Genomic DNA, 13,136 nt, shown 5'->3' on the forward strand with positions numbered 1-13,136 from the left:
GGCAGGCGGGAATCGAACTCATGCGGAAGCGGCTTTAGATTCTCATTGCTGTGCTTTAACCCGCTGCGCCACCAGGGAGGGCCCTATTTATTTATATTTTTAAGCAGCTACTCCTCATTTCCTGAAACTCCCTGGCAACCACTAATCAACTTTTGGTGTCTGAATTTTAGGCTCCCTGTTAAGTACATTAAGCTACAGGATTCTACACTTAAAATATTTTTTCCACAGAATTTTAAATGCGCTGATCCATTGATTTCTAGCATCTTGTTTTGCTAGGAAGAAATCTGGAATTAATGGGGACCTCTTTTCTTTGTAAGATAACTTAGTTTTCCCCCTCTGGAAGTTTTTAGATTTTTCTCTTCATTTGTAAAATTCTGCAACCTGGCCACGAACTATTGATGTTTTAGTCTTTTCCATCCACCGAGGGTCACTTTGGCTGCCATGTTAATGAACAGACAGCAGGCCACTGTCACTGCTGCAGGGCTGTGGTCAGGGCAGCGGAGGGCTGGGAAGTGGCTGGACTTGAGACATTCTTTGAGAGTGGAGACAAAAGAGCAAGTCCATTGAGAGGATAGTATGTGTCTGAGCTGCTGGAAGGAGAAACTTGACATTTACTGGAAGGGAAAGGAAGGTTGTAGAGGAGCAGGTTTAGAGAGAAAATCAGGCATCTGGTTTTAGAACAAGCTGAACTGGAGCTCCCTACTGGACACCGGATGGGGTGATGCTGACTGAGGGCACAGCAGTAGCTACCACCCATGTGTCCACTTGTCTCATGTTGTGTGTTTATCCTCTTTCTGCTTCCTACGGTGCTTCGGAAGAATATTCTGGTTCAATTTTCCAAGTAGTTCCACTTTACTAATGAGCCCATCTACTGCTTTTATTGTTTTCTAGTGAATTTTTCTTACATCATTATTAATTTTGGAACAGTTTTGGATTTCTCTCCTCAGGTGTAGTCTCATAGTTCCACCACCATCAGTGACCCATCACCTATTTTATTTTTTAATGTTTTTGAATGGGGGAATATGAAAAAGAACCTTATTTAGAAAAATTTCAAACATGTACAGACTTAGAACTGTACAATACATCTGCACACACCCAACAACTACCCTTCAACAACTACCCATCATAGCCAAACTTACTTCATGCAGGTCACATCCACTTCCCCCAAACCCAGCCTATTTTGAAGCAAATCCTAGCTGATCATTTAGCTATAAATAATAATCCCATTTTTAATGTCCAAGACCTGTAGTTGGTATAGTGTGCTTTTATCTCTTTCTAAGGATTTCTCCTCTGTCCTATGGGCTCTGTTGCCTCCAATGTTGGTCGTTCTAGTACTTGATTTGGGTGCATTTTTATACTGGTTTCCTCACCTGTTCAGTGACTCTGGTTTCTGCCATCATTGGATGGCAGTCTCTAGTCTTGCTACTGGGTGTTATGGTTTGTATTTTCCTTGTTCTTCTCCATGGTGATGTAGAAGGGAGGCACTTCTGGGAGTGCCATGCCTCTGTCTAGCTGGTAGAAAGAAGCCCATGCTGCCCGCTGTCTAGCACAAGTGGGAAAGGGAAGGGCCCAACCTGCCTTGTGGGCTGCATCAGTTCTTCAACCAACCGCAGCTAGTGATGGCCCAGCTGCTTCCACTCCCCAGATTAGGTGGCTTGAGGTGGTCCCTACAAGTAATGAGGAGGACCCTGGATCCCCATAAAGTCAGCCTTGGTCTCTAGGCAAATTTGGCCCAAATCATATAAATACAGAATTGAAAATAAAGAGGTAACTGGTTCTTACCATGTTGCTTCTCTCAATCATTGGTGAGGGTTGAGGTGTTCCAGATATTGGGGTGGAGAGTGGGGTCTTTATTTCTTCTATCATATTTATGATTTTCTCTGGTACTTTGGTGGCATCGACACATGTTTCCTGCCACCTTGGTAGTTTGGAATTAAGTAATTCTGCAGACTGTAAATACAAAAGAAACAAAGCTGAAGCCAAATGGGCATTGTTCAGGGTTGACCAAAAAGTACATCAAGTAACACCAGTGAAGATGTATTACTGGCTCCCAGAAGTGTAAGCTTTGAGTTAAGGATGGTGAGTGTTATCTGCTGAAAGGAACTTCTGCTCATGTTATCTGCTGAAAGGGATACAGGTCTCTGTTCTAAGGAATGTACCTCTTCCCTCAGTATGAATGCAGAGTACAAGACTAATACAGGATTGTAAATGGTTAAGAATAAGTCCAAAAACTAAAAGAGATGGGTTGAGGATTTTTCCACTGGTCTTGGAAATGCCAATCACTGCTTTCTTCCTCCCATTCCTTCTAAAAGAAGCACCTCCAAACACAGGTGATCAGAAGCAGACTTTTTGACCCCAGGGGGAACCAGATTTATTTGTCAGAGAAATGGATCAGATCTTCAGCCTGAGAAATTCACCAACTAGACAGAAAGACTAGAGGCAGGGTATGCAGGTTCTTAGGTACAGGATAGTACAGAGGGTACAACCTGACAAAGTCTGATGCTTTTCAGGGAATCCAGGCTGCAAAGCAGAGACAAAGGTGACAAAGATGAGAGCCCATGGCCCCAGGAGCAGAGGCAGCTGTCTCTAGTTCCCATAGTCTATTCTGCTCCTTCAAACTGGGCTCCCAGAGGTACCCTGGGCTCCACTAACCTCTCTTCCAGGGCAGCAATCTGGTTGGGAAAGGGAAGTTAAAACCTGTCTTGAAGCTATTTTCACAATAATCACAGTTTACTTAGACTCTAGGTTCATCAGAAGTGGGCTGGGCAGTGATGTAAATGCTAAGGGAGGGCAAAGCCCCTTCCCAAACCACTCACATCCTGGACAGTAACTGACACACTGTGGACCAATTGCTTGGGCCAGCTTCATCCATATCCAAGGAGCCATGGCAAGGACTGGGTCACTTTAGAGTGGTTTTTAGAGAGTTGAATAAATTTCTCATTTTGAAAAGAGGCCAATTTGATTCATGCCAAGATGCATACCTGGAGCCCACTGTTAATGATAAGGAAGACTTTCCCAAAACAAGTTTTCTGGAAACAGACCGGGTGCCTTATGATGGTGATACCCAGAGCTGGGGGAGTGTCACTGTAGGAAAAGATCTCGCTGGCCATGATCATGGCCCATTTATGTTAACAATTTTAGATCCTAGGCATTTAGATTAGGTAGGTAAATATTCCTTAAAATTGCAAAAACTCTATGGAATGTAACAGATATGCTAACATATAGGTCAGGTTTTCTTCCCACCTCCAAATAAAGAGGCAGTTGTCTTATACTCAAGTTTTTACAAAGCTTCTCACATCATGAACCATTTTCTAAGTTACTTTACTGTGAACAACAAAAAATGTTTAACTTCAATAGATGCTAGTTTCAGATGTTTACATAGGTCCATAGAATTCGTAACTTTAAAAGGAGGAAGAGAAATCCAATGTATGTTTTGGAATGACTCCACAGGTCATAACCTCCAACAAGAAGGATGGCAAAGCCAGGTGCTCCATGGTGAAACAAACTCCGTGAAAAGGAAAGCTGAAGGGACTGTGACCACGTTCTGATGCGATTTCCAGGACCACCTTGGTGTATGGAGCCCACACCTCCCCCCACCCCTGCCACCAAGGCAAAAATCTTAAACCACACAGCTGGGGGGACAGATGTCTGCTGGGACTGACCCATGGCTCTGGGAAGACATGGGTGCTGGGGCTGCAGAAAAGTCTGAGAAAAGCTGACTTATAATGTAATTGAGAAAAGTCATTTCTCAATTATTAAGCATCATTTTCTGAAATTTTAAATATGGATATATTTAATTAATGGATGTATGCTAATTTAATGAAGTATTATAAGCAGATATTTCACCATTTCATTTAAATTTCTAAAAGTTACATATTCAAGTTGGCCAAAATCTATTTCTTTTGAATCTTTTCATTTCTAAACAGGCCCATCACTTCATATTAGGCATATGTGGAAAGTGAGGTTATTTCAAGGACATTTAACTATGAAACAAATTATTAATAACTAACGAATAATTTATTAATATTAACACTATCAATAGCTATTAAAATTACATTAATAACCAATAACATTACTATTAGTAATCACATAATTAATGCATGTAGCATAATTTGCCATCACACCCACCTGAGAGTGATAATAATATATGTGACTTGCAAAACTACAGTGTTTGTCAACCAGAAAGCAAAAACGCCTTTTCTCTTCGAGCAGAGCTTCTCTGCAACCTTCAGCAATAAACTTCTGGATTTCACTCTGCCGAGAAGTAACGGTTTCTATGTACTAGGAAAATAAACAATAATTACACACGTATGACACAAGGAATCAAACAGTTGCACGGCCTGACATTTATCTTCTGCCAGTTTTACATTTAGTCTATTTTGGTAATGTAGCAAATACTAAATGCAGACAAACGTTGGAGGAAATAATAAAGTTGGAACCTGACTTGAGCAGATATCATCCTTCTCATTAAGATCCCTGACTCACCGATGAAGGGAGGTTGTTGCTAAAGGCCTGCCATTTCCATTGGGCAATCTGCACAAAATATGACTTTGTGCTCTAAAGGTCTGACTATGATCTACTGGAAAATCATGGGCTTTGGAGCTAGAAAGCAAGTTCAAATCCCAGTTCCAAATAGCAGTCATGTGGCTGATTGCAAACCCTACAGATTGCCCACAACAAAGTAAGGTAGCTATGAAAAGATCACCTCAATTTCCTTATTCTCATATTTGAGTGCATTTCGCGCTCCTTGACTTTTCCTTCTGATCTTCTTCAGCTCAGCTTGAGACTTCTCCAAAGAATCTAATTTACTCCTGTGTTCCGTTTGGTATTTTTTCAGGGTTGCCTGCAAGGTAAACATTTTACTGCAACAACACACACACTGTCAAGCCGTCCCTTCCGCAGACAATTCCACTAGATGCAGCTTGGCCCATAACACCCCTCACTCACATGCTATCCCCTTGTCCTGAACTCCCCATTTGGGAGAGGGGTCACTGGCCAGAGGGCAGCTCTTTGAGGACAACAATATTTTTTTTATTTTAATCCTTCTCTCATCAAAGGTTTTGAGACACTGGGTGTCAGTAAGTGTCATGGAGAAATAAACATTAAGTCATAGGTTCCTAACTGATGCAAGATTTATGATTTCAAGGAACAGCATGAACAAGTGTGGTCACTTCTGGTTATTCTTGGTCCATGTGGCAGAGCACTGAAGGGCACTAGGCATGGAGTTTAACATGCCTGAGTTAACATCCTTCTAGCCTCACTCTCATTTGTGATCTCAGCAATGACTGAATTTCTCTAAAATCCCTATTTTCCTTCTAATTTGTACAGTGAGGATAATCAGCGTATGTCGTGGAGTTTCTATAGGGTAAACATCAGACTGTCTACTGAGAGCACTCAGTATTAAATGAAATGCACTCAGCAGTGTTCCGCCAGGATACACAGTGCACCGCTGCACGCCTAGGCAGTGGTACCAAGCAGGGTAACCCATGCCACCTACAGCCACATGAGGGTCTTTGTGAGAAGAAAGGGGCCTTCACGTGACAAAGGAAGCAACTACTCCACAGCAGATAGGGAAGGGAAAGAATCCTCTGTGCTGGAGCTGGAAGGCCAGGCAGAAGGAGAAAAGTGCCACAAAAGTGGCAAGAGACACCATGTAGGAGAGGTCTCTGATGAATAGCCAGGGAGCCGCAATGACCTTTCCCCATGCACTTACACCCCTGAGAGTGGCTATAAAAGCAACAGCCACATGAATACAGTCAAGGTGCCCTCCACACATGTATGTTTTTTGAACACAGTGCTTTCCAGGAGAGGGATGATTCTTTGCAAAATGTATTCTATTCTTTTAAACAAAGATCCCAAGAGTTAGTAAAAATGACCCCATGGAGCCCAAAGAGTACTTGTTGGTTTTCTGCATATGTGTAGAAACCACACCAAGACTCATGTGCACTTGCTGCTGCTGAGTAAACTGTGGGGCAAGTCCTCTTGGGCTCAGATCAGTCAAGCACAGCTCCGGGAAAGCCAGGACCCAGGCATCATATCCACCCCCACTCACGAGTGGAGCAAAACCCTGTACTTACATTCATGTATTTTACATCAAGTTCTGTCTTCTTCTCCAGCTCCTGTATAATCTCTTTATGAAATTTTTTGAACTGTTAGCAAAAGGGAATTAAAAATTCATATCATATTTGAGGCTCTCAATAGGATAAGGCTTAAAAATAAAATAGATTTTATAAATGTTAAAACAGTTCACATACATTTTCATCAAGACGCTCATTGAGTTTCTTGTGGGTACTGGAAATCTCTATAAGAACACGACCTGTGAACAAAACCAGATATGTTAGGGGGAGGGAAGTCATTATGTGGTTTTGTAAAGCCATTATGGAGAGTGAAATCATAAAAGCAAATGCATCGCTGTCCTAAGTGACTGTCAGCATCAGGCCGGGACATCAGGGCCACCAACTGTGTCCCCAAGATGGGAGTAGGATCCTGAGGGACTCAGCCGAGAGCAAGCTTATTCTACAACTTATCAAGAGAATGCCAACTTGGTCTTTAAATTCACATTGTTTTTTCCATATCTACTGGTTTCCTAATTGAATTCTATTTATCTAGTTTAATTTTGAAGTTCTCTGCAAAAGATTAACTTAGTCATTATAGTAACTAACTATAGGAACAAATACTTATTTTAATCTAATCCCCGGAGTAATCTGATTATCTGCCAAGCATGAATTATAAAGCTTTTTAGCTTTTTTTTTTTTTATTTCATCTGAATCTTTTCTTGTCCTAGAAAATATTAATGCCTCAAGAAACCCTGCAGGGCACTGCTCTGTCTCATATCTCCCAAGAATAAACCAATTTTCTGATGTAAGTACAGTCACAACAGAAGACAAGTCCACTGATTTGCAAAGCTCACATTGTACAATCCACGGCTGTGGAATCTCTGCTACCAAACTCTAATAAAGGTGAACAAGAGCCTCTGTTAACAGAAGCCAAACAGATCAGATACCCAAGAGCTGGGAAACATAAAGAAATAATTTGGAACAATCACCACCACACAACAAACAACAAATGTACTAGGCTAGGCTGATCTGGTGGCTTGGAGAGATAGAAAATTCTTTGGCAAACTGAAGGGCTTAGGTGAGGGGGAATTAAAATTAAGCCGATGGTAGGATATGGGAAAGATAAAGAACACTGACCAGAGGATGACCTGAGCTGTCTTCTCTACACAATGACTCTGCCATGCCCTGTTCTGGAAGCACTTAGGACATCTGACTCTTGAATCGGCAGTCCGTTCTTTCTTGCATCTTCAGGCTTAGAAAGTCAGCTCCTTCCTGTGTATGTCCACCTGGGTGTCCCATTAGACAGCTCATACTCAGCATGTCTAAAAATGAACTCACCTCATGTCTCTAATGTCAGGTCCTATCTGCCAGTCTCCAGGGTGACACCTCACTTAATGTGTCATGCTCATTCCTGGTGCCACCCCCACGATGGAAGCCTGCTCCTTACTCATCCTGCTTTCTCAGACAACAAACATACCAGCCCTTCCCTGTCTGTGTGGGAATGACATGTGAAGTCTATGGTCACCCAATAATCTGTTCTGCCAGACCTGAGGAAAGAGATACCCAAAAGTGCCTCCCACCCCCAACAGTCAAACCGGCCAGCTGGACCTCTTATGCATCTCCTTAACTTCCCACCTCCCCTCATTCAAGCTCTTGTCATTTCTCTTGACCCCAGCTTGTTCTCTTCTAGGTCTTTTCCCTTACAGATACCAGGAATCTTACCAGATGCAAATATGTTCTTGCCCCGACCCCACCCCATGTGGTGTCCAGATAAACTTGCTCATTAGCACCAAGCCCAACATGAACAGTGCTGCTTAAAATAATCATGGCAGGTGGTAGGGACAGAGACTCTCCTGTGAGTATAAATCTTATAAGGCTATAAGTAATAAGATCAGATGTCTTATATAACCTGTAAATCCCGAAACACCATGGCATTCTAGGAACCTCTAACAGAACAGCCAGCTGCATGAACACAAGGGCAGACACATCCCTGGCACCTGTAGTTTCACCATTCCAAATGGTCAAGGTACCCGCACAACATCCTTGATGACATTTATCCCATAATTAATCCTAAAGCTCAGCAGTAAACAAATCAGAACTCTTCACAAAGGAAGCCTTCACATGACCAAGAACATGACCACATGAATTTGTCATTTCAGATACTGCAATAATCTGAGTTACATTCACATCTATTTTAAACCCACAAATAGCGTCTTGTTGGAGATGAAAAAACAGGAATAACGATGTTAAAAAAAAAAAAGAAAGAAAGAAAAGAAAGAAAAAAAACACAAGTATTTGAAAAATCAAGCAATGGATTCTTAGCAAATCAAAGCTACTTTTTAAAAAGTTTAAAAATAATTCTAAAAATAAATCAATTATGAGTAATTTAGAAGCCAAGCAGTCACATTTTCCCCGTAAGGTCATGAACTGTATTTCTACCACCTTATACAATGTGGACCTCTGGGAAGTGTGTTGCCAAAACAGAAGTGCGTGCTAATGTGGTTGTTCCTGTGGACATACCGGCACCATAGACTGGGTGCCAAGCTCCCCCAACCCCCGCAGGCAGCTTGGTGGGAGGCTCTGTGAAGCAGCCCATTCACTCTGCAGGCAGGCATGAACACCCGCCCTTTCCCTAGTGAATCCTGTCCCTCACAGTTCATGGAATTCAAACGCAGACCTCATAGCAGCAGTCACTGAGTCCTCGGCCATAAAAGGGGCTAAAGACATCTTTGCTGCTATTAGGTAAAACTACCAAAGTGGTATCTTGAAACAGGAATGAAAATGGTGTTTAAGTTCAACCTGCAGAAGTTTGTTCTTAAATATAGTGTTACTTTATGTCTAAAATGTGGATCACATAGATTTGTTTACTCCTATCCCTGCAACCTTCTTTCCCATAAATTATATGAAAAGAAAAAGAAATTTTTGAAAGGGGCAGTTGAGAAAGTACAGCTCAGATTCTAATGGAGCAGAATCAAACACGCCTCAACAGGAACAAACATGTGGATCCCAGAAATCACAGGATCTCGTATGTATGGGACCAACCATTTCCTTCTTTCCCTTTTAGGTTTTGAGTCAACATTTTGCAAAGCAATTCATGGTAACTACAGTAATGTGACTCACTCTGAATAAATCATGTTCTTCAATTTCAATGTTAAAGGAATTTAAATATATATAGAGTTCAAAATCATGAACTTGACATAAGTAACAAAGATCAAATAGTACCGTTGGTATGAATACACAGTAAGTCTTCATTTGAAATACTGGTTGTTGCACTATTACTATTATATTCAAGTTAATTCATTAACTCACAATGTAAATTTAGAGGAACAGATGGAGACCACTGGATCTGAGAAGCACAGACCACGCAGGCACACATATTCTTTGTCATTATATTTGGTCATGATTAATCAGAACACATTGATTATTCCAGGGAGCACAGAACAATGACTGAATCACACTCTACTGCCTCTATGTTACTTGAAGTAGAAACAGGCAATAAAAGAACAAAGGCAACTTTAGGCAACCTACCACTTCCCTAAAGTTATACTGTATGGATTAAGGTAAATCTGACCAGAAAAATGTCACTGGAAAAAGGACATACTTTTGATAGTTTTCTAAGTATCAAATGTGACAAGGAGAAAACAAAATAGAAGGAGAAGCAAGTGACACACAGGTGGGTATGGTAAGCAACCTCTGTGGGTCAGAGGTAGTCGCTGAGGATGGGCCTGTGACCACACTTGAAAGGCTCAGCAGTGCCTGACAATAGCTTAGTGTTGTCCCCACAGTCCCTGGATGCAGCACGAGGCACTCGTCCCTGATCATGTCTGAATGAACAGTGCATGTCAGGATAATGTCAGAGGAGAGACAGGGTGAGCATTTCATTGAACACTCCTCCCTGAGTCTAACTTCTGGTTTAACCAACTATGGCACTAAATGTCTTGTATGGAGACTAGTTACTTTACCACCTTAAGGAAACAAATGGGACAAACACGTTCTACAACTAGAATTATGAAGAATTCAAGTTATTCATTGTCTGAGATGACAGTAAAGGTGCCACGTAATATCTTGACTTTGATAAGAAAAAAATCATGCTGAGGTACGTGATGAAATCTCTAAGGAAGTCACTAAAGAATAAAGTGCATGTAACTACCAAACTAGCAGAGAGGGAAGGGGGGAAGTAATCAGTCAAAAAGAGGATGAGAGAATAAGTGAACTGGGACAGTAGAAAGCAAAAAGTAATTGACAGAATATAAATGTGCTACATAATCCAGTTTAAATGCAGAACTTCTTAGGGTTAAAAAAGTAACACCAAAATGATGGAATGAAATACATGGCAAACACTAGCCAAAATAAAGCTGATATAGGTGTATTAAAATCAAGCAAGACAGAGTCTCCTTGGTGGCACAAGGGGTTAAAGTTCAGCACTATGAAGCTATCCATAGTAACTGCAGCTTGAGTTAGATCCCTGGCCAGGGGGTTGACCTACATGGCGCAGCAGACCTCTCCTGTCTTAACTGCTGCTTTCCTCAGCAGTGGATTTCAGCAGATCTGCCTGTTCTGTTCCACACTCTGTCTCTGGTGAATCCTCTCACCCCATGTCCCAGTACCTCTGGCCTGTACCCCAGTTCTTATGTGCATAAATAAATAAATCTTAAAAAAAAATCAAGCAAGACAAACTAGCCAAAGAGAGCAAGAAAGAATTATAACAGATGAAAAAGTCAACTGCATAATGCAAAAAGTTCAATTCATTTGGAAGAGAGAAAAAATTTTATTTTTATGTATCTATTAATATGGTCTCAACATATTTAAACCAAAACTGAATTATAGACCTACATTAATTCAATAGCTGTAGGAAACCTTAATAGACTTCATTTAGTAAATTAATAGAACAAATATTGTACAAAAAAAGAATCAGTATAGATAATAGATGACATAAGTAAATTTGATCCAGTGGACATATACAGAGAACTATATTTAATAACTTCATTCTTAAAATCAAGCACAGAATGTTAAAAAGGGGCAGAAGCAAGCTTCACTACAGATCACAGGTCTGAAATGATACTGAGCTTTTTTTTTAACCACACCATAATTCAACTTGAGGTAATTAACAAAAAATAACTAGAAAATGTCTATGCATTGAAAAAAGCCACTTTTAAACCCACAAGTCAAGGAAGTAACTACAATGGAAATAAAAATTATTTTGAAATGAAATAATAAAGTACAACATATAAAAGCATGTAAGATACAACAGGAAATTTATAGCTTTAAACTGCATATTTTAGAAAAGAATGAGTGAAAAAAAAATCAATGCTCTAAGCATTCATTTCAATAATTTAATGGAATGCTACTCATAATAAAAAGAAATGAACTCTGATAGAACATGGATGATTTTCAAGCATTATGCTAAATAAAAGTCGTCAAACCAAAATGGCTACATACTGCCTAATTCCACTTACAAAACATTCCGGAAAAGGCAACAGTGACAATTTTGATAAACAAATCTTACCCTGTGACCCAGCAATTCCACTCATAAATTCCCAAGAGAACCGAACATGTATTCATGAAGACATGCATGAGAATATTCATAGCAGTTTTATTTATAACATCTCCAACCCAGAAGCAACTCAGAAGTCATCGACTGACATTAGAATGGATAAATTGTGTAACACTCACACAATGGAGCAGAAACACCCAAACCTCATAAATCCTTGCCAAAACGCACAGGGTAAGACCAAGAAATGTGGTTGGAGATCTGAGCAGAGACTCAGCAGATAAAGAGATAGGGATACACAGTCCCACCAAGTTAGAAATACTTGGTGGTACAGACTTCCCAATGGAATTGAGAAGGGCCATAGTTAAGGAATAAGGACTCAGCCTCAGGACTAAGGAAACCAAAACAGATCAATCAGGGGAAAAGGCTACATCTCCATAAATTGGGGTAACACAATTAACTGACCAGAGTTTTAAGACTAAAACTCTAGAAGAAGGTATTAAGAAGGATCTTTTTTTTTCATATCCCAAAATATATTTTACATTCAAATAAAATGTTTGTATTAACTTTAATATTATAATAGAAACTACTTTGTAAGACATTTATACATGTACAAAGTTTCTAATAATTCTAATCCTGCTTTAGATGTATCCTAGGATTTAGAAAATGTATATATGTACTGATATCATTGGGAGGAATCTCATACATTTCTAAAATATATAAATGTCTGCATAAATGCTTGCTTGTCCCCACATTTTCATGAATTTTACCTCTAGTAACCCACCAAGTTCTCAGAATGAAAAAGTGAAGAAAATTCCCCTGGGACACAGTGGTGGTATGGGGTGGGGAGGGTAATCATTTTTAGGTCAGTCCAGAGTTGTTCTGTTCTTTTTCTGTCAGCCTAAGGAAGGCCAGGCCAAGGGAAACTTCCTCACTAAAGCCTTATCTGATGATCTGGGGCAGGTCATTTGGCTAACTCCAGTCCCCCTGCAGCCTACCAGTTTCAGGTAAGGAGAAACAAACAAGGCTAAGAAAATCTTCTGAAGGTCTTATCCCACCAAAAATTAAAAAAAATACTCCACAAAACAAAATAAATGAAGGTTTAAACAGAACTTTCCCCTTCTCTAATACTGCCACACCACCCATCAACAGGATAATAATAACAGTGGGTTACAACTGAGAGGCTTTATTTGGAAGGATTTTCAAAAGAAACCCAGAAACAGCAGGGGAAATACAACAGAGGAAATCGAAGTTCTGGGAGAAAATCATGGAGGTCAGAAACTTGGCTCTACATAAGACATGAAGAGCATTAATGAAGTTATAAAAAGAAGTAAATAAAAATTTTTTAAAAAATCTAGATAATCCCAGCAACAATGTACTGAATGATTACAATTTATGGGTAAGTGAAATGAATGTTAAAACAGTCTTACAGAGGGAAGGGAAGGAGGACAGGTGATACTGTCATAAATCACCTGTGCTACCCAAGAAGTGGTATTTGAAAGTGGACTTAGATTAGATGTAAAATCTACTACAAATCTGAGGGCAGCCACTTAAGTTTTTTTTTTTTTTAATATATATATAGTAAATTG

At 40.1% G+C, this 13,136-nt stretch overlaps 1 protein-coding gene across 1 annotated transcript in view; it reads right to left on the minus strand.

Moving 5' to 3' along the window:
* The window catches only part of BAIAP2L1 (BAI1-associated protein 2-like 1), a 52,397-nt gene that overhangs the window by 18,330 nt on the left and 20,931 nt on the right, over positions 1–13,136 (minus strand). Inside the window, exons 3-7 of the mRNA XM_012731903.1 lie at positions 6,255–6,316; positions 6,078–6,149; positions 4,706–4,843; positions 4,129–4,281; positions 1,783–1,950 (exon numbers count right to left, since the gene is read on the minus strand). Coding sequence (XP_012587357.1) covers positions 1,783–1,950; positions 4,129–4,281; positions 4,706–4,843; positions 6,078–6,149; positions 6,255–6,316 — 593 coding nt within the window. The remainder of the gene's footprint in view (positions 1–1,782; positions 1,951–4,128; positions 4,282–4,705; positions 4,844–6,077; positions 6,150–6,254; positions 6,317–13,136) is intronic.

Source organism: Condylura cristata, unplaced genomic scaffold (assembly GCF_000260355.1).
Source record: "Condylura cristata isolate star-nosed mole 26May11 unplaced genomic scaffold, ConCri1.0 scaffold00032, whole genome shotgun sequence".
NCBI lineage: Eukaryota > Metazoa > Chordata > Mammalia > Eulipotyphla > Talpidae > Condylura > Condylura cristata.